The sequence below is a fragment of the Saccopteryx bilineata genome, chromosome 1 (genome assembly GCF_036850765.1).
Source record: "Saccopteryx bilineata isolate mSacBil1 chromosome 1, mSacBil1_pri_phased_curated, whole genome shotgun sequence".
Taxonomy (NCBI): domain Eukaryota; kingdom Metazoa; phylum Chordata; class Mammalia; order Chiroptera; family Emballonuridae; genus Saccopteryx; species Saccopteryx bilineata.
Genome location: NC_089490.1, coordinates 3,343,902 through 3,364,470, shown reverse-complemented (window position 1 = coordinate 3,364,470; position 20,569 = coordinate 3,343,902). Strand labels below are relative to the sequence as shown.

General features: G+C 55.8%; 1 protein-coding gene across 1 annotated transcript; it reads right to left on the bottom strand.

Annotated features, from left to right (window-relative positions):
- Positions 1-17,563: 17,563 nt before the first annotated feature.
- Positions 17,564-19,156, bottom strand: PSORS1C2 (psoriasis susceptibility 1 candidate 2). Its single transcript, XM_066254197.1, has 2 exons — positions 18,785-19,156; positions 17,564-18,040 (listed from the first exon to the last, which is right to left on the bottom strand). Exons 1-2 carry the CDS (start codon positions 18,831-18,833, stop codon positions 17,709-17,711), a joined length of 381 nt encoding a protein of 126 aa, XP_066110294.1. The 5' UTR covers positions 18,834-19,156; the 3' UTR covers positions 17,564-17,708.
- Positions 19,157-20,569: the final 1,413 nt, after the last annotated feature.

Here is a 20,569-nt window from a genome sequence, read left to right as displayed (position 1 = left end):
CTGCCCTGTGTGCTGCTCTGTGTGATCTGTGTGCTGCTCTGTGTGCTGCTCTGTGTGATCTGTGTGCTGATCTGTGTGCTGATCTGTGTGCTGCTCTGTGTGCTGCTCTGTGTGATCTGTGTGCTGCTCTGTGTGGTGCTCTGTGTGATCTGTGTGCTGCTCTGTGTGCTGCTCTGTGTGATCTGTGTGCTGCCCTGTGTGCTGATCTGTGTGCTGATCTGTGTGCTGCTCTGTGTGATCTGTGTGCTGATCTGTGTGCTGCCCTGTGTGCTGATCCGTGTGCTGATCCGTGTGCTGATCCGTGTGCTGCTCTGTGTGATCCGTGTGCTGATCCGTGTGCTGATCCGTGTGCTGATCCGTGTGCTGATCCGTGTGCTGCTCTGTGTGATCTGTGTGCCGATCTGTGTGCCGCCCTGTGTGCCGATCTGTGTGCCGCTCTGTGTGCCGATCTGTGTGCCGATCTGTGTGCCGATCTGTGTGCCGCTCTGTGTGCCGCTCTGTGTGCTGCCCTGTGTGCTGCTCTGTGTGCTGATCTGTGTGCTGCTCTTTGTGCTGATCTGTGTGCTGCTCTGTGTGCTGCCCTGTGTGCTGATCTGTGTGCTGCCCTGTGTGATCTGTGTGCTGCCCTGTGTGCTGATCTGTGTGCTGCTCTGTGTGATCTGTGTGCCGCCCTGTGTGCTGATCTGTGTGCTGATCTGTGTGCCGCTCTGTGTGCCGATCTGTGTGCCGCTCTGTGTGCTGATCTGTGTGCTGCTCTGTGTGCTGCCCTGTGTGCCGATCTGTGTGCTGATCTGTGTGCCGATCTGTGTGATCTGTGTGCTGCCCTGTGTGCTGACCTGTGTGCTGATCTGTGTGCCGATCTGTGTGATCTGTGTGCTGCCCTGTGTGCTGATCTGTGTGCTGCCCTGTGTGCTGATCTGTGTGCTGATCTGTGTGCTGATCTGTGTGCTGATCTGTGTGCTGCCCTGTGTGCTGATCTGTGTGCCGATCTGTGTGATCTGTGTGCTGCTCTGTGTGCCGATCTGTGTGCTGATCTGTGTGCCGATCTGTGTGATCTGTGTGCTGCCCTGTGTGCCGATCTGTGTGCTGCCCTGTGTGCCGATCTGTGTGCTGATCTGTGTGCCGATCTGTGTGATCTGTGTGCTGCTCTGTGTGCTGATCTGTGTGCTGCTCTGTGTGATCTGTGTGCTGACCTGTGTGCTGATCTGTGTGCTGCCCTGTGTGCTGATCTGTGTGCTGCCCTGTGTGCTGATCTGTGTGCTGATCTGTGTGCCGATCTGTGTGATCTGTGTGCTGCCCTGTGTGCCGATCTGTGTGATCTGTGTGCTGCCCTGTGTGCTGCCCTGTGTGCTGATCTGTGTGCCGCCCTGTGTGCCGATCCGTGTGCCGCTCCGTGTGCCGATCCGTGTGCCGATCCGTGTGCCGATCCGTGTGCCGATCCGTGTGCCGCTCTGTGTGCCGATCTGTGTGCCGCTCTGTGTGCCGATCTGTGTGCCGCTCTGTGTGCCGATCTGTGTGCCGCTCTGTGTGCCGCTCTGTGTGCTGATCTGTGTGCTGATCTGTGTGATCTGTGTGCTGCTCTGTGTGCTGCTCTGTGTGATCTGTGTGCTGCTCTGTGTGATCTGTGTGCTGCTCTGTGTGCTGCTCTGTGTGATCTGTGTGCTGATCTGTGTGCTGATCTGTGTGCTGCCCTGTGTGCTGCTCTGTGTGATCTGTGTGCTGCTCTGTGTGCTGCTCTGTGTGATCTGTGTGCTGATCTGTGTGCTGATCTGTGTGCTGCTCTGTGTGCCGCTATGTGTGATCTGTGTGCTGATCTGTGTGCTGATCTGTGTGCTGCTCTGTGTGCTGCTCTGTGTGATCTGTGTGCTGCTCTGTGTGCTGCTCTGTGTGATCTGTGTGCTGCTCTGTGTGCTGCTCTGTGTGATCTGTGTGCTGCCCTGTGTGCTGATCTGTGTGCTGATCTGTGTGCTGCTCTGTGTGATCTGTGTGCTGCCCTGTGTGCTGATCTGTGTGCTGATCTGTGTGCTGATCTGTGTGCTGCTCTGTGTGATCTGTGTGCTGCTCTGTGTGCTGCTCTGTGTGATCTGTGTGCTGCCCTGTGTGCTGCTCTGTGTGCTGATCTGTGTGCTGATCTGTGTGCTGCTCTGTGTGATCTGTGTGCCGCCCTGTGTGCTGCTCTGTGTGCTGCTCTGTGTGCTGCTCTGTGTGATCTGTGTGCTGCTCTGTGTGCTGCTCTGTGTGCTGCCCTGTGTGCTGCTCTGTGTGATCTGTGTGCTGCTCTGTGTGCTGCTCTGTGTGCTGCTCTGTGTGCTGCTCTGTGTGCTGCCCTGTGTGCTGCTCTGTGTGCTGCTCTGTGTGCTGATCTGTGTGCTGATCTGTGTGCTGCCCTGTGTGCTGCTCTGTGTGCTGCTCTGTGTGCTGATCTGTGTGCTGATCTGTGTGCTGCCCTGTGTGCTGATCTGTGTGCTGCTCTGTGTGATCTGTGTGCTGCTCTGTGTGCTGCTCTGTGTGATCTGTGTGCTGATCTGTGTGCTGATCTGTGTGCTGCCCTGTGTGCTGCCCTGTGTGATCTGTGTGCTGATCTGTGTGCTGCCCTGTGTGCTGCTCTGTGTGCTGCTCTGTGTGCTGCTCTGTGTGCTGCTCTGTGTGATCTGTGTGCTGATCTGTGTGCTGATCTGTGTGCTGCTCTGTGTGCTGCCCTGTGTGCTGATCTGTGTGATCTGTGTGCTGCTCTGTGTGCTGCTCTGTGTGCTGCTCTGTGTGATCTGTGTGCTCTGTGTGCTGCTCTGTGTGCTGATCTGTGTGCTGATCTGTGTGCTGCCCTGTGTGCTGCTCTGTGTGCTGCTCTGTGTGCTGATCTGTGTGCTGATCTGTGTGCTGCCCTGTGTGCTGATCTGTGTGCTGCTCTGTGTGATCTGTGTGCTGCTCTGTGTGCTGCTCTGTGTGATCTGTGTGCTGATCTGTGTGCTGATCTGTGTGCTGCCCTGTGTGCTGCCCTGTGTGATCTGTGTGCTGATCTGTGTGCTGCCCTGTGTGCTGCTCTGTGTGCTGCCCTGTGTGCTGATCTGTGTGATCTGTGTGCTGCTCTGTGTGCTGCTCTGTGTGCTGCTCTGTGTGCTGCTCTGTGTGATCTGTGTGCTGCTCTGTGTGCTGCTCTGTGTGATCTGTGTGCTGATCTGTGTGCTGATCTGTGTGCTGCTCTGTGTGCTGCCCTGTGTGCTGATCTGTGTGATCTGTGTGCTGCTCTGTGTGCTGCTCTGTGTGCTGCTCTGTGTGATCTGTGTGCTCTGTGTGCTGCTCTGTGTGCTGATCTGTGTGCTGATCTGTGTGCTGCCCTGTGTGCTGCTCTGTGTGCTGCTCTGTGTGCTGATCTGTGTGCTGATCTGTGTGCTGCCCTGTGTGCTGATCTGTGTGCTGCTCTGTGTGATCTGTGTGCTGCTCTGTGTGCTGCTCTGTGTGATCTGTGTGCTGATCTGTGTGCTGATCTGTGTGCTGCCCTGTGTGCTGCCCTGTGTGATCTGTGTGCTGATCTGTGTGCTGCCCTGTGTGCTGCTCTGTGTGCTGCCCTGTGTGCTGATCTGTGTGATCTGTGTGCTGCTCTGTGTGCTGCTCTGTGTGCTGCTCTGTGTGCTGCTCTGTGTGATCTGTGTGCTGCTCTGTGTGCTGCTCTGTGTGATCTGTGTGCTGCTCTGTGTGCTGCTCTGTGTGCTGCTCTGTGTGATCTGTGTGCTGCTCTGTGTGCTGCTCTGTGTGCTGCTCTGTGTGCTGCTCTGTGTGATCTGTGTGCTGCTCTGTGTGCTGCTCTGTGTGCTGCTCTGTGTGCTGCTCTGTGTGCTGCTCTGTGTGATCTGTGTGCTGATCTGTGTGCTGCCCTGTGTGCTGCTCTGTGTGCTGCCCTGTGTGCTGATCTGTGTGCTGATCTGTGTGCTGCTCTGTGTGATCTGTGTGCTGCCCTGTGTGCCGATCTGTGTGCTGATCTGTGTGCTGCCCTGTGTGCCGATCTGTGTGCCGATCTGTGTGATCTGTGTGCTGCCCTGTGTGCCGATCTGTGTGATCTGTGTGCTGCCCTGTGTGCTGATCTGTGTGCTGCTCTGTGTGCTGATCTGTGTGCTGCTCTGTGTGATCTGTGTGCTGCCCTGTGTGCCGATCTGTGTGCCGATCTGTGTGCTGCCCTGTGTGCTGCTCTGTGTGCTGCTCTGTGTGCTGCCCTGTGTGCTGATCCGTGTGCTGATCCGTGTGCTGATCCGTGTGCTGATCCGTGTGCTGCTCTGTGTGATCTGTGTGATCTGTGTGCTGATCTGTGTGCTGATCTGTGTGCTGCCCTGTGTGCTGCCCTGTGTGATCTGTGTGCTGATCTGTGTGCTGCCCTGTGTGCTGCTCTGTGTGCTGCTCTGTGTGCTGCTCTGTGTGCTGCTCTGTGTGATCTGTGTGCTGATCTGTGTGCTGATCTGTGTGCTGCTCTGTGTGCTGCCCTGTGTGCTGATCTGTGTGATCTGTGTGCTGCTCTGTGTGCTGCTCTGTGTGCTGCTCTGTGTGATCTGTGTGCTCTGTGTGCTGCTCTGTGTGCTGATCTGTGTGCTGATCTGTGTGCTGCCCTGTGTGCTGCTCTGTGTGCTGCTCTGTGTGCTGATCTGTGTGCTGATCTGTGTGCCGCTCTGTGTGCTGATCTGTGTGCTGCTCTGTGTGATCTGTGTGCTGCTCTGTGTGCTGCTCTGTGTGATCTGTGTGCTGATCTGTGTGCTGATCTGTGTGCTGCCCTGTGTGCTGCCCTGTGTGATCTGTGTGCTGATCTGTGTGCTGCCCTGTGTGCTGCTCTGTGTGCTGCTCTGTGTGCTGCTCTGTGTGCTGCTCTGTGTGATCTGTGTGCTGATCTGTGTGCTGATCTGTGTGCTGCTCTGTGTGCTGCCCTGTGTGCTGATCTGTGTGATCTGTGTGCTGCTCTGTGTGCTGCTCTGTGTGCTGCTCTGTGTGCTGCTCTGTGTGATCTGTGTGCTGCTCTGTGTGCTGCTCTGTGTGATCTGTGTGCTGCTCTGTGTGCTGCTCTGTGTGCTGCTCTGTGTGATCTGTGTGCTGCTCTGTGTGCTGCTCTGTGTGCTGCTCTGTGTGCTGCTCTGTGTGATCTGTGTGCTGCTCTGTGTGCTGCTCTGTGTGCTGCTCTGTGTGCTGCTCTGTGTGCTGCTCTGTGTGATCTGTGTGCTGATCTGTGTGCTGCCCTGTGTGCTGCTCTGTGTGCTGCCCTGTGTGCTGATCTGTGTGCTGATCTGTGTGCTGCTCTGTGTGATCTGTGTGCTGCCCTGTGTGCCGATCTGTGTGCTGATCTGTGTGCTGCCCTGTGTGCCGATCTGTGTGCCGATCTGTGTGATCTGTGTGCTGCCCTGTGTGCCGATCTGTGTGATCTGTGTGCTGCCCTGTGTGCTGATCTGTGTGCTGCTCTGTGTGCTGATCTGTGTGCTGCTCTGTGTGATCTGTGTGCTGCCCTGTGTGCCGATCTGTGTGCCGATCTGTGTGCTGCCCTGTGTGCTGCTCTGTGTGCTGCTCTGTGTGCTGCCCTGTGTGCTGATCCGTGTGCTGATCCGTGTGCTGATCCGTGTGCTGATCCGTGTGCTGCTCTGTGTGATCTGTGTGATCTGTGTGCTGATCTGTGTGCTGCTCTGTGTGATCTGTGTGCTGCTCTGTGTGCTGATCTGTGTGCTGCTCTGTGTGATCTGTGTGCTGATCTGTGTGCTGATCTGTGTGCTGCTCTGTGTGCTGCCCTGTGTGCTGATCCGTGTGCTGATCCATGTGCTGATCTGTGTGCTGCTCTGTGTGATCTGTGTGCTGATCTGTGTGCTGATCTGTGTGCTGCCCTGTGTGCTGATCCGTGTGCTGATCCGTGTGCTGATCCGTGTGCTGATCTGTGTGCTGATCTGTGCACTGATCTGTGTGCTGCTCTGTGTGCTCATCCGTGTGCTGATCCGTGTGCTGATCTGTGTGCTGCTCTGTGTGATCTGTGTGCCGCTCTGTGTGCTGATCCGTGTGCTGATCCGTGTGCTGATCTGTGTGCTGCTCTGTGTGATCTGTGTGATCTGTGTGCTGATCTGTGCGCTGATCTGTGTGCTGATCTGTGTGCTGCCCCAGTGTGTGCTGCCTGTGCTAAGAACCACTGCTTTGCTGAGGCCCCCACTCAGCTCTGCCCACCCCTGGTCCTCCTCCACTTGGCTCCAAGTCCATCAGCCTGTCCACTAGGACTGACCTCCTGGGCCTTGGCTTGCTAGACCTCCATTGTTCCTCTTCACAGGCCCTGTCCTAGCCCTTACAGCCCGGCTGACACCCTCCCAGGTGCCTGGGGCACTGCAGTTGGGGCATGGGTGTAGGGAGGGGGTCAGAGGACCGGGTCAGAGCTGGGGCATCCTCCAGCAGGAATCCTGAGGAGGAGGAATGTGGGAGGTGGGGGCTCTGCCAGCCACCCCCCCCCACTCCCTTCCCACACCCCCGGCTTTCTGCAAGTAGCAAAATGTCAGCTGAGTGACCCTCGTGCTCCCAGGGCGGGGCCGGAGGCTCCCTGGCTCCATTGCTCTGTGTTGTCACATCTGATGTGGCCGCCAGCCCTCTAGTCTCGTGAGGAGGTGAGCAGCGGAGGCTGTGATTAGCTCTCAGGGAGCAATAATATTTTTCCTCTTCCCTGCTCCGCGGGCCGAGCGCCAGGAAACCAGCGCTCAGCCTCGCCTCGTTAGGATCGCCACCGGTGTTTCTTCCCAGGGCGGCTATTAATGCTGTTTATTGCTTCTGGTCACCCAGAACCCGGAGCCCGCTCCCTCCCCAGCGCCGAGGCCTGAGCGGGAGAGGGTGGGAGGGGCCCGGCTGAGGCTGAGGGGCCGGGCGGGAGGGAGGACGTCCTGGCACGCATGACCGAGCTGCCAGGCAGGGGTGCGTGAGCCCAGCCCTTCCGCCTGTCCGGTCTGAGGACGGCACGGAGCCTCTCCGGTCCCCCTGGGCGCCGGCGCCTGTGCAGAGGGCGCAGGACGCAGGGGCTCCTGTTGGCGAGCCCGAGAGGCTGAGCGCTCCGTTCTGCTCTCTGCTCTCTTGGACCCAGGTCCAGGACCGGAACCGGAGAGCGAGCGCACGGACTCTTCCCCAGCGTGCCTCCCCGCCCCAGGGACCGTCAGTATCTGCTCCCTCTGCCTATTCTTCCTCACGGGACTCATGGGGACATGGCATGCTGTTACACACACGCTGCGTCCTCGGTCCCTGTCGCGCCCCCACTGGGAGGTGAGCGTGGGCCGGGCCCTCTGCCCTGGGACCGGGCGCTGTGCCCTCAGCTGGGGGAGCGCAGTGCCGCTGGGCCGGGCAGCCTGTGCCTGGATTTTCCCGAGGGCCCTGGAGCCCGCGACCCCCACCTCGCTGCCTGACTCACCCTAGAGGGGCCACCTTGGCCGCCCAAGGACTTCGGGGGTGCCGGACGAGGCCCGGAGCTGGTGCGGTTCGAGGCCAAGAACACGTCCCCACGCCGCCCTCTGGCGGTAGAACGTGGAACGCACCCCAGGAATGGAGGCTCCCGGCGCTGCGTGGGAATTTAGACGCGGTGAAGGAAGTGGGTTCAAGTAACACCCCAGGGTCACTGAGAACGGATGGCTCAGAGCGGACAGAGACTCGGGTCCCAGTCTGATGCTCTCCCCTCTGCGCTGTATCCTGTCTGCCCCGCCGCGGGAGTTGAAATTATACTGCAAAAGGCAGAGCTAAGGGGGTGAAGCAGGTGGCCAATCTGGTTTAATTCACCCAGCTTGTTAACGAGCCGGCGGCAGGCACCGGGGGTGGGCACTTCCTTAGAGGTTAGCGAGAGACAGCGGACAGCCCGAGAGGTTAGTTAGTTTGATAGCAAAGCAGGTCTTCGGTCGAATGAGTTTGAAAGGTGCACTTGGCTGAGTTAGGACTCCCCCTCCTTGGCATTGGATGACGCGGCCACCAAGGTCCCGGGCCATTGCTCTCTCTGCATCTGTGACCCCACCCTGTCATTGACTGCCATGACTCCGTGTGGACAGAAGATGCAGCAGTGTCCCCACCACATTCCGTCTTCGGTGGCCCGCGGCGGCGGACGGGAGCGACGAGCCCTGGCTAACCTGAGTGGGCGAGTGCACAGGGGGTCCCCGGGGTTCAGCGTCGTCGCCACGCAGTCCCACTCGGTCTCCGCCCACAGCGCGTGTGGGTGCCGGCCTGCGGCCTATTGACAAGCGCTCAACTTTCCAGTGACCTCATGCCTCTCTCCCTGCCCCCTCCCACGCTCCCGCCTCTTGCGTCAATCCGGGAATGGGAGGAGTTGGTTTGGAGCCCAGCAGTCCACGCCCAGCCTTGACTTTGGCACTTGGGATGTCTTGAACAGGCGGTCACCTCCCTCAGCGGTGGTTTCCTCGTCTGTCAAAACGGGCTAGTGATTAGCTTGATTGAACAGCTTCCCGGCCAGAGGGTAGGCGAGAGGGAAAGCACACAAACACAGAGGAGGCCGTCCTGCCCACGAAACGCCCGCACTTAGTTTACAAGGGGAGAAAGACACGCAAACCAACATAATATCACGGAAACTAAGTCAAAACAGGAAGAGCCCCAAGCCCTTTCCTGGGCCCCGTCCGGGATACACAGCTGAGTAAGGAGATGGGAAAATGCTGGGGTGAAAACCGAGATGTTGACGTAGGACAGGCCTGACGTTCAGATCCCAGCTCTGCCATTTGTCCCCTCTGTGACCTTGTGTGACTACCTCTCTCCGTGGTCTCTGCCTCTCTCTTCTCTAAAATGGTGATAACGAGAGTGTGGATAGAACAGCGGCCACTTGCTGAACCTGACAAGCTCAGGGGGGGACTGCCTGGTGGCCTTGCAGACGCAGAGAGCTGACGTAACCACACAGGCCCTGGCTGGCAGCCTCAGTGATAGAGCGTCGGCTCCGCCTGTGGGTGTCCCGGGTTCGATCCCTGGTCAGGGCTCACGTAAGAAGCAACCATCTGCTTCTCCACCCTCCTTTTCCTCTCTCTCTCTCTCTCTCTCTTCCCCTCCCACAGCCATTGCCTCAATTGGTTTCGAGTGCATCAACGCCAGGCACCAAGGATGGCTCCGTGGAGCCTCCGCCTCAGGTGTTAAAAATAACTCAGTTCGGCCCTGGCCGGTTGGCTCAGTGGTAGAGCGTCGGCCTGGCGTGCAGAAATCCCAAGTTCGATTCCCGGCCAGGGCACACAGGAGAAGCGCCCATCTGCTTCTCCACCCCTCCCCCTCTCCTTCCTCTCTGTCTCTCTCTTCCCCTCCCACAGCAAAAGATGGCCCGGGCGCTGGGGATGGCTCCTTGGCCTCTGCCCCAGGTGCTAGAGTGGCTCTGGTCAGGGCAGAGCGACGCCCCAGAGGGGCAGAGCATCGCCCCTTGGTGGGCAGACCGTCACCCCCTGGTGGGCGTGCCGGGTGGATCCCGGTCGGGCGCATGCTGGAGTCTGTCTCTCCCCGTTTCCAGCTTTAGAAAAAGAAAAAAGAAAAAAAGAAAGAAAAAGAAAAAGAAAAAAAAACAATAACTCAGTTCAAGCATGGCCCCAGATGAGCAGAGCATTGGCCCCAGATGGGCTTGCCAGGTGGATCCTGGTCGGGGTGCATACAGGAGTCTGTCTATCTCCCCTCTTCTCACTTGGAAAAGGAGAAAAAATAAAAATTAGAAAACTAAAGTTGAAAGGTTCGGGACCCGGCAGGAGTCTCATCAAGCACACAGAGCCCAAGGTGTAGGGAAGAAGATTTATTGCAAACACCGAGCAGGGGCGAGAGGGTTCGTTTGATACTCTGCTGCCCCCTTCTGGCAGTTTCTGTTGACGCGGGTTACCGGGCCTCCAGCCTGGGCTTGCGGTGATATCCTTCTGTTTCTGGTTCTGCTTCCGTTTTTCGGTTCCTGCTTCTGTTGGTGACGGGTCTGTTTCTGTTCCTGCCTCTATCGGTAACGGCTCCTGCCTGATCAACTCAAAGGTTAAGTACCGTCCCTCACGTCCTGACTGAGGGAGGGTGGGGAGCGGGCAGTTCTGAGCCCTGAGGATACATTTTGCCCTAACAAAAGTAACCAAACAGAGGGTGTATTTCTCCTTCTGGAACTGTTCTATGGTGTCCTTGTTCACAATAGTGAAGATCTGGAAACAGCCCAGTGTCCGTCAGAGGACGAGTGGATTAAAAAGCTTTGGTACATATGTACTATGCAATACTACTCAGCCATAAGAAATGATGACATCGAATCTTTTACAATAACATGGATGAAACTTGATAACATTATACGGAGTGAAATAAGTAAATCAGAAAAAACTAAGAACTATATGAACCCATGCATAGATGGGACATAAAAATGAGACTCAGAGACATGGACAAGAATGTGATGGTAACAGGGAGTGGGGGGGAGGGGGGGAGGGGGCGAGGAAGGAGAGGGAGGGGGTGGGGGAGGGGAGGGGCACAAAGAAAACCAGATAGAAGGTGATGGAGGACGATTTGACTTTGAGTGAGGGGTATACAGCACAATCAAAGGTCAAAATAATCTGGAGATGTTTTCTCGGAACATATGTACCCTGATTTATCAATGTCACTACATTAAAATTAATAAAAATAAGATAAAAAAAAAAGTAACCACACAGGATGGTCTGAAATGAAAACTTTCCAACTAAAAGCAGTTCAGGGCGGGTGGTCATGTCCCCTGGGGCGAAGTTCTTCTCTAACAGAGGTCCGCGCTTACCTCCCTCTGGCCTGCCTGGCGCCTTTTGCCCGACAAGCACTGGACCGGATAACAAGCAAGTCATCTCTTCCTGCCCCCGCTCAGGGCACGTGTCCACCAGAGCGAGAGGGACCCACCCCACCCTCTCATTGTCACTGTCATGGGAAAGAAGTTTGCTTTTCATCCAATCCCCGAGATTTCTCTGTTTTGCTTTCACCCACCTCCCCAATCTCCAATCCAATCGACCTCATGTGACGCGCTTCCGTGTCTATAAAGTACGTGGTAAAAACCATCCTTTTCCGGAGCGTTCTCTCAGTCCGCTGAGACTCTGCTTCCCGGCACTTGTAGACAGTTGGGCTCAAATAAACTCATAAAAAATTCCTACAGGTTTGGAAGCTTCTTACATTGACAATAGGGTGGTTGTGCAAATTCAGTGAGAGCGTAATCTTTAAGGCATTTAACAAGCGTCGGGCCTGCCCCAGGCGATGGCGCCGTGGATAGAGCATCATCGGACTGGGATGCAGGGGACCCAGGTTCAAAAGCCCAAGGCCACTGGCTTGAGCGCAGGGTTGCTGGCTTGAGTGTGGGATCATAAACCTGACCCATGTGTCGGGAGCCGATCAACAGCTGCCGGTTGACAGAGTCACAGCAAAGAAGAGGCGCAATGATACTTCCTCCTTTATCTTTTTGAATTAATATGGCCTTCTATCCCCCCTTTTCTGGGTGTGTGCTATCACTGATGGCACAGGGACAATAGCACCCTGCTTTCCCTGCACATTCACAGTAATTTCTCTGGAAATGAGACAGACGGTGTGAGTTCCACAGAAAAGCCTACAAACCCCCTTGCCTGGGCTCATAGACATAAGAGGCTGGCTATGATATCCCCCCCAAAGGGCTAAGTCTGTAGGAAAATTCCATCCTATACATCATGTTAGGAAAAATAGGTTGTGACGTATGAATAGGTAGAAAACAGTAACTATACACAAAAGCACCTTTCAGCCTTCACCTAATTCATTACTTTACCTCCCTAGCCTTTTCATATAATAGAATAGAAAAACTTTCCATTCCTCTTGCATACCTGACCTGCAGGTGGTGGAACACTCTGAGGAAAATAAAGTTAGAACTTAACTAGTATATGAATATAGCAGACAAATAAAATTTGGCTAGACAACAGACCCTTAGATAAAATAGAGTTATTCATCAATACTGACCTTTTGGAAGCTTGCACAAAAACCGTTGTGCTGTTTTCAAGTTATTGTATAACTGTACTTAGAATGGCTTACCACCTGATTTATAGCTTATAGAAATGTCCTAACCAGGCCCTGGCCAGTTGGCTCAGTGGTGGAGCGTTGGCCTGGCGTGCAGGAGTCCCGGGTTCGATTTCCGGCCAGGGCACACAGGAGAAGCACCCATCTGCTTCTCCACCCCTCCCCCTCTCCTTCCTCTCTGTCTCTCTCTTCCCCTCCTGCAGCCAAGGCTCCATTGGAGCAAGGTTGGCCCAGGTGCTGAGGATGGCTCTGTGGCCTCTGCCTCAGGTGCTAGAATGGCTCTGGTTGCAACAGAGCAACGCCCCAGATGGGCAGAGCATCGCCCCCTGGTGGGCGTGCCGGGTGGATCCCTGTCGAGTGCATGCGGGAGTCTGTCTGACTGCCTCCCCGTTTCCAACTTCAGAAAAATACAAAAAATAAAATAAAGTATATAAAAAAAAAGAAATGTACTAACCATTACCAGAAATATGTATCCGTAGTGAAACAAAACCAATTATTAATCAATGCATTCTGTATACCATGTGATTGTAACTTAGTGTGTGTGTATAAAAATAAAGCTAGACTAGCCATTGGCGGAGATGCCTGGCAGTTAATGCTAAAGCATTCGGCTCTCTCACTTGTTTCATGCCAACGCCGTCCCTTCCTGTGGGACCCCTGGATCTCCCCCCCGGGGCTGGACCCTGGCGGCACCCATGGTCGCTGGCTTAAGCCCAAGGTCACTGGCTTGAGCAAGGAGCCACTTGCTCTGCTGTAGCCCCCCCCCCCCCCGTCACGGCACATATGAGAAAGCAATCAATGAACAACTAAGGAGTTGCAACAAAGAACTGATGATTGATGCTTCTCATCTCTCTCCCTTCCCATCTGTCCCTCTCTGTCTCTCTCGCTCCCCCCCCCAAAAAAAATTGAGGGTTCAGGGAGGAGGAAAGGCAGTGGGAATGCCTCGGGCCACCCGGGAGTGTGTGGGTTCTTGACTTTGTGCAGGAAAGATGTCACAACACGAGCCCGGGTGATGTTGAGAGTACCTTTATTAAAGCTGGGGTCGGCGACACAAGGAAGGGCCTAGGACAGAAGTCACAGGAGGAGCGGAGGTGGGGCTGCTTCAGCTCACGGAGCAGTCAGAGAAAGGGGACCTGGGAGATGGGTCCAGGGGGTGAGCCCTGGTCGAGCTGCTGTGCCCATTGCGACTCATGGGGACCTTTAGAGCTCAGGAGATCCGTGCCTGCGTGGGGAGAAAGACGTGGGCGTGCTCCTGGGAGGGAGAGTGCGCATGGGGCCTTCCTTTTTTGAGGGTTTTAAAGGCTGGGAGTTTGGCGGAGGATCTCAATAGAATTTTTGTGTGTGTGTGACAGAGTGGCAGAGAGAGGGACAGACAGAAAGGGAGAGGTGTGAAGCATCAGTTCTTCCTTGGCACCTTAGTTGTTCACTGATTGCTTTCTTATATGTTCCTTGCGGGGGGTGGGGGGGCTACAGCAGAGCGAGTGCCCCGTTGCTCAAACCAGCGACCTTGGGCTCAAACTGGTGAGCCTTGCTCAAACCAGATGAGCCCGCGCTCAAGCCAGCGAACTTGGGATTTCAAACCTGGGTCCTCTGCGTCCCAGTCCTAGGCTCTATCCACTGCACCCACCGCCTGGTCAGGCTCAATAGAATATTTATCAGCTTTATGCAGATGCACCAAAATGAAGTTTATTTCCTTAACTTTATCCGTCCTTGGTTGCGGTTGGCACAGATGGTACTAACTGTATTTATTTCTGCTGTCTCTCTCCCTGAGTAGGGTGATTTAAGCTACTGACCCTCTGATTGGGGGTCAATAGCTTTACTCTTAAGCAGGGGTCCCCAAACTATGGCCCGCGGGCGGCATGCGGCCCCCTGAGGCCATTTATCTGGCCCCGCCGCACATCTGGAAGGGGCACCTCTTTCACTGGTGGTCAGTGAGAGGAGCATAGTTCCCATTGAAATACTGGTCAGTTTGTTGATTTAAATTTACTTGTTCTTTATTTTAAATATTGTATTTGTTCCCGTTTTGTTTTTTTACTTTAAAATAAGATATGTGCAGTGTGCATAGGGATTTGTTCCTAGTTTTTTTAATAGTACAGCCCTCCAACAGTCTGAGGGACAGTGAACTGGCCCCCTGTGTAAAACGTTTGGGGACCCCTGCTCTTAAGTGTCCTTGGTTAGGGAAGCTAGCATTTTGCAGTTTACTAGATGTGTAAACTGCTTGCCCATTGACCGACCTGTCTCCGTTTCCCTAGTTCCATTGTCCTGGCTCACTAGCCTGTCTCAGGGTCAGGGGCCTGGAGGGAAGGCGCGCGTAGGGGCGGCACGTCTCCAGATGCTTTCCGCACTCCATCCGTGCCCCTGGCAAAGTCCCAGCAACCGGCGCCGGCGACATACACTAGAAGTCAGCAGGCACCCAGACGGTGAAGGGTCCGGGGAGAAACGTGCGGAACAGTCTCTGCCCCCGGGAGGCTCGCGGGGAGGGCGGTGGGGAACGCACCGCAGTGGGCGGCACAGCTGCACCCAGGACGCAGTGGCGCGCGGAAGGGGCGGGCGCGGTGGTGGGTGGAGGGGCGTCGGGCGGGCCGGGGAGAGGAGGGCCGTTCCAGGCCCCTCCTCCCTGCCTCGCAGCCTGCCCTTTCGCGGCGTCCTCCGCCTCCTCCTCCAAGAAGCCTCCCCTGACTGTTCCGATCCCCTTGGCTCTCATGGGAACTCCGAGCGTTGACTGCCAAGGTTGTTACTTTGTCGCTTTCCTCATGTAATTAGTCACATGCATCTCTACAGTCTATGACGGTGTTAACTTTGATGTAAATACTGACTCCCCCGGTTTAATTTTAAGCTTTCTGAGAGTGGGAACTGTATAATTATATCCTTGATACTCTCCCAGGACACCTAGCGTTGATGGACATATTCAGGGTTTAAGATAATAACTGACGGAATGAGTGAATGGTTAACCCAGACCACCTTGGGGGGGTCTACTAAATTCTTACGATGTTCCAAAATTATTTCTAAACTCTAAATTTAGGGTTTGGGGTTTTTTTCCCCCAAAACTGGTTACTTACAGGTTTTTTTTGTTTTTTTTTTTTTTAATTTTATTTATTCATTTTAGAGAGGAGAGAGAGAGGGAAAGAGAGAGAGAGAGCGAGAGAGGAGCTGGAAGCATCAACTCCATATGTGCCTTAACCAGGCAAGCCCAGGGTTTCGAACTGGTGACCTCAGCATTTCCAGGTCGACGCTTTATCCACTGCACCACCACGGGTCAGGCTACTTACAGGTTTTGATGGGAGTTTCACCATATACACAAACTGGGTCCTAAGGGATGAATTTTAAAATCCCAAATCCTACATTTCTTCTAGCCGCTTGGTTGGCAGGCCATTGTCTGGCCTCCTGCCCTTCAAACTTTCCTGCTCGTATACTCCCCTAAAGAATTTTGCCTGACCGGTGGTGGTGCAGTGGATAGAGCATCGACCTGGGATGCTGAGGTCCCAGGTTCGAAACCCCGGGGGCAACAGCTTGAGCACAAACTCACCAGCTTCAACGCAGGGCTGCTGGCTTGAGCGTGGGATTGTAGACATGATCCCATGGTCACTGGCTTGAGCAAGGGGTCACTGGCTCAGCTGGAGCCTCCCCCCCCCCAGTCAAGGCATGTAAGAGAAGCAATCAATGAACAACTAAGGTGCCGCAACTACAAGTTGATGCTTCTCATCTCTCTCCTTTCCCGCCTTTCCCCCCCCCAAATTGAAAAACTTAGTATCTCTCATATATTAAGTCTACAGCTAACATTCTTTCACTGTAAGTTAAATTTTCAAAAATTGATTTAGAGAGAAAAGAAGGGAGAAAGAGACACACACTGATCCGTTGTCCCACTTATTTATGCATTCATTGGTTGATTCCTGTATGTGCCCTGACCCGGTATTGAACCTGTAAGTGCAGCCTTGTTGTATTGAGACGGTGCTCTAACCTACTGAGCTGCCCAGCCAGGGCTCATTAGATGTTTAAATATTGCAAAAGGTATACTTTCCAGGAATCTGTAATTACTTACACACTAAACATCACAGAGTAGACAGAACAATACCACAGCGCATCCATGTCATTAAAACCCTTTTAATAAGTGAACAAGCCCTTGAACCAGCCAGCAAACTCACCTCATTTTCTTTTTTATTTCCCTTTTCCCATTCCACTTTCCCTGTAGAATTTTATCTTAATGAATTTTTTTTATTGTACCATTTTCATATTTCATTGTATTTTTGGAAAGTTCTTAGTGTCAGTGTAACAAAAATATGTATATAAATTAGAATTTATTTTGTGTGACCATAGACTCTTTTAAGTTTTAAAAACAGGCTTGACCAGGAGGTGGCACAGTGGATCGAGTGTCAGACTGGGATGTGGATGACCCAGGTTCGAAACCCTAAGGTCGCCGGCTTGAGCGTGGGCTCATCTGGTTTGAGCAAGGCTCACCGGCTTGAGCCCAAGGTCACTGGCTCGAGCAAGGGGTTACTCACTCTGCTGTAGCCGCCTGGTCAAGGCACATATATAAGAAAGCAGTCAATGAAAACTAAGGAGCCACAACAAAGAATTGATGCCTCTCATCTCTCTCCCTTCCTGTCTGTTCCTCTCTCTCTCTCTCTCTCTTTCTCTCTCTCTCTCTCTCACACACACACACACACGTTTTAAAGTTATTCTGTGGTGGGTTTAGAATTTCAATTATTAACAAGACGCAGTTGATCAAAACTACAGCTGTTGACTGTGATTGAACAGAAGAGCAAACTTTATTGGAAACGCATCCCGCAATGAGGAAAGTCCTCTGCCCCCTGACTTGGTTTGAGGGCTCCAGGACGAGCTCCGTGGGCAGCTTCTGGGTGAGAGCTCCGCCCTCCCACCTAGTGGGAGGAGCCGGCTCGTTACAGTGTTACAGTGTGGGGAGCAGGGAGGACGGTTCTCTGGCAGGTAGATTCATCTTAGGAAGGGACACACCTCTCTATGAAAACTGACCCCTAGAACTTGGTCCTGCACACATGCCCCTGGGGACGTCTCCATGTGTCCCCGGGGGTTATGCAAACTATGAGCAGATGGAGAGAGACTTAACCCTGGCTTCTCATTGTTCAAGGCCAGGGTCTCAGAGCGCGGTTAACGTGGGCCCGAACGCCCTCTGCAGCTCTGACAGTCACATTCCCAACCCGCCCGAGACGGAGCTCCATCCACATCCTGACGCGCACGGGCACGCCGGGAACTCAAGTTCCTTCCAGGTCTCTGCAGGCGTGTGGCTCCCAGGGGCCTAGCCACTGGCGGAGCAGCAGCTTAGATTCAAAATGAAGAAAACAAGGTTTTTATCTTTCCGTTTTCTGGAAGCACGGTCCTCCTCTCCTGATACACTGCTCACAGAAATGAGGGGATATTTCATTTTGAAATAGCGAATCCCCTCATTTTTCTGAGCAGTGTAGTTCCCAGCGGCAGGCCACCAGGTGGCAGCAGAGACCCCGGAGCCCCAGGGCGGGGAGGGGGGAACCAGAAGACGAGGCCAGCCGGAGGGCGCTGGGGGGTGCGCTTGTGCCGACAGCGAACAAAGCGGGGGGAGGGGCGTGGGAGCTAAATGTGGGTCTCAGGAGGGGGAAAATGTGCAGGGCGCACCTTCAGGGTTCAGCATACCCCTGGGGCAATGAGGGAGGGAATCCTGGCGAGAACCCAGGGGAGCCTGGAGGGTTTGGAGGGCTCGGCCAGCCGCTGGGAGGGCCGGCTGTCTGGACTCTCCTTGGGGCGGGTCAAGGTCTGGCCCCTCCCTGAGGCTCGTGGTCCACCTCAGGGGCTGGCGGCCAGGGGTTTACGGGAGGCTGGGGTCCTGCGGGCCAGGGATCGTCGGGCAGGGGAGGTTGAGGAGGATCAGTCCTGGGAGGCTCGGGTGGCCAGACTCCAGATGCAGGCGGGTGTCTCCAGGGAGGATTGGAGCCTGGAGGTGGGGGGTCCTCAAAGAGAGGGGGTGCCCCTGGCCAGGGGTCACCGGGGATCGGGGGCCCCCGAGGCAACGGTGGAGAACCCTCCTCCTCTCCAGCCCCAGCGTGTGGGGATGAGGGGTTGTCTCCATTGCCCGAGATGCCTACAGAGGAGGAAGGGGAAAGGTCAGAGGCTCTGAGGGCCAGGGCCAGCCCCGGCCAGCTACAGACCCGGAGGGCACAGCCGGGGCTCATCCCAGAGACTGACCCCAGGAGTAACAAGGAGCTCTCCACACATTTGCAGAACACCAAAGTGATCTTAGGATGGCGTGAGAGCTGTCCTGAGCCTTGACCTTTAATCTGACAGGGTCCCCCAACGCGCTCCACCCATCCCCGGTCAGGTCACGGCACTGGCCCGGCTCCGGTGCTGGTCTGCAGCCCCCAGACAGCCTGCACTGTGACACGAGGCGCCCCACGACCTCCCACATCCTTGCTGCAGACCTCAGCTCCACACGCCCGAGTTCTGACATCCCTGCCCTCCGCAACCAGCAGAGGTGACTCTGACCCCCACGCAGCTCCCCTGCCACCTCTCTTCCCAGGGCCTCCTCCGACCCGAGGCGCCCAGCTCACCTCGTCCTCCTTAGCAGTCACCTCTTCTCCTCCCCCTTGGTGGCCCCCTAGCCTCGACCCCCAGCTCACCTCGTCCTCCTTAGCGGTCGCCTCTTCTCCTCCCCCCTTGGTGACACCCTGGCCTCAGCTCCCAGCTCACCTCGTCCTCCTTAGCGGTCGCCTCTTCTCCTCCCCCCTTGGTGGCCCCCTGGCCTCGACCCCCAGCTCACCTCGTCCTCCTTAGCGGTCACCTCTTCTCCTCCCCCCTTGGTGGCCCCCTGGCCTCGACTCCCACTCACCTCCAGCGCACAGGCACAGGACCAGGACCAGGAGCTTCCAGCTGAGCATCGTGCTGTCTCCTGGCCCCCAAGTCAGGGGCGGGCTGGGTCAGGGTGCCTGGGGTGCCCACAGGCTTTATAGGGGAGGCAGGAGAGGAGGCGGCCCCTCTCCCAGGAGGGGCCAGCCCAGTGACACAGGAATCCCATTGGAACCTGACTGGTCAAACCCGTTTGGAAGGCCAGGGCTCGCGTGTAAGCCAGGGCTCGCGTGTAAGCCGAGGCTGGCGTCCCTCATTTCAGTTCCCCAGCCCAGGACCCAGCCCACTCAGCTCTGTGGGTGACCCAGACCTTGGTGGCCCCACCCTGGTTTTCACATCCTGCTCATACACACCCTGCAGCAATCAATACCCACCTGTCATCTCGGTAATCATAGGGACTTCCACCTCTCATTCCTCGAGGCCCCTGGAAGCCAAGGAATGGGAGCAACCAGGCCCAGGGAGCCCGTGATTCCAGGGCCGGGCAGGACACCAGGGGTCTCAGTTAGTACACAGCCCCCCCCACTGAGCCCCTCCCGCGGGCTCCCACTCCTCCCAGGACCCCGGCTGCTGTGCCCAGCCGGCCTTCTCGGGCACACAGGGCCTCCCGCACAGTGGCCTCCGAGGATCTCACCCAGGAACCACCTGGGGCGGCTGCATGTGAGGAAGGACTCATGAGGACACGCTGACTCCTCGTCCCCACCTCAGCGCTGGTCCCATCAGTCACGGGCCCTGAGGCTCAGGAAGATGCCAGCTGCTTCCTCCTCCCTCTGGGCCTTCCTCCTGTCCTTCCAGCCCCCCCCCCCCCCCCCCATCGTTTGAGTCTCAAAGTCTGTCTCTCAGGAATCCTGCTAGAACATTCCTCAGAAAGGGCTCCTCTGCCGCAGGTCTAAGGAGCCTCTCAGGAGGAACGTGTCCAAAACAGGACCCACTTCCTCCCCAAGGTTCCCCACCTGGTCTCTTCCCAGCAGTAAGGGACACCACCACCCTCTGTAGCTCACCTCCACGCCAGCCCCGCCCACGCCCCACGGGGGGCGCGTCCCCCTCCCCCCCCCCAGTCACTCTCTTCATGCTGCCCACGCCCCCCAGCCCCCCCCCCCCCAGCTGTGTGGCTGCTTCAGTTTCAAAAGCACTGGAGGGCTCCTTACTGACTCAGGGACTCCTCCTGCCCCGCCCCCGCATTCCCGAGGCAGGAACCCCGTGGCGTGCCAGCCCTCTCCACTCAGAGGCCTTCCTGTCCCACCTGCGGCCGCCCCCACTCTCTCGGCTTCTGTACGTTTATCTTCCCTTCACGGCACCTGCTGGACATGCTCGCTTCAGGCACTTGTCCATCCTGTGTCCCTATCACTGAATGCCAGCCCTGGGCCTGCCAGTCAACCCCCACTGTGCGCCCTGAGCCACACTGCCAGGCTGGAGGTCCTGTTGAACCAGGGATGTTTTGTCTTCCTCACTCCTGGCACTGATCATCCACAGAGGTAGAAGTCTTAAAACTAGCAAATAAGGAAAACCAAGGGGTTCTCCAGAAACTTCCCAAGTACCCAGGAAAGGGGCTTAAAGAAGGCGCCGTCCAGCCCTGGCCGGGCTGCTCACCGGGTTAGAGCGTCGTCCCGCTGCCCCAAGGTGGTGGTTTCGTTTTCTGAAGGTTTTTTAAAATTTATTTTTAGAGAGAGAAGGGGGGAGGGGCAGGAAGCATGTGCCTTGACCAGGCAAGCCTGGGGTTTCGGACTGGTGACCTCAGCATCCCAGGTCAGGTTCAAGGTTCTGGTTTCGA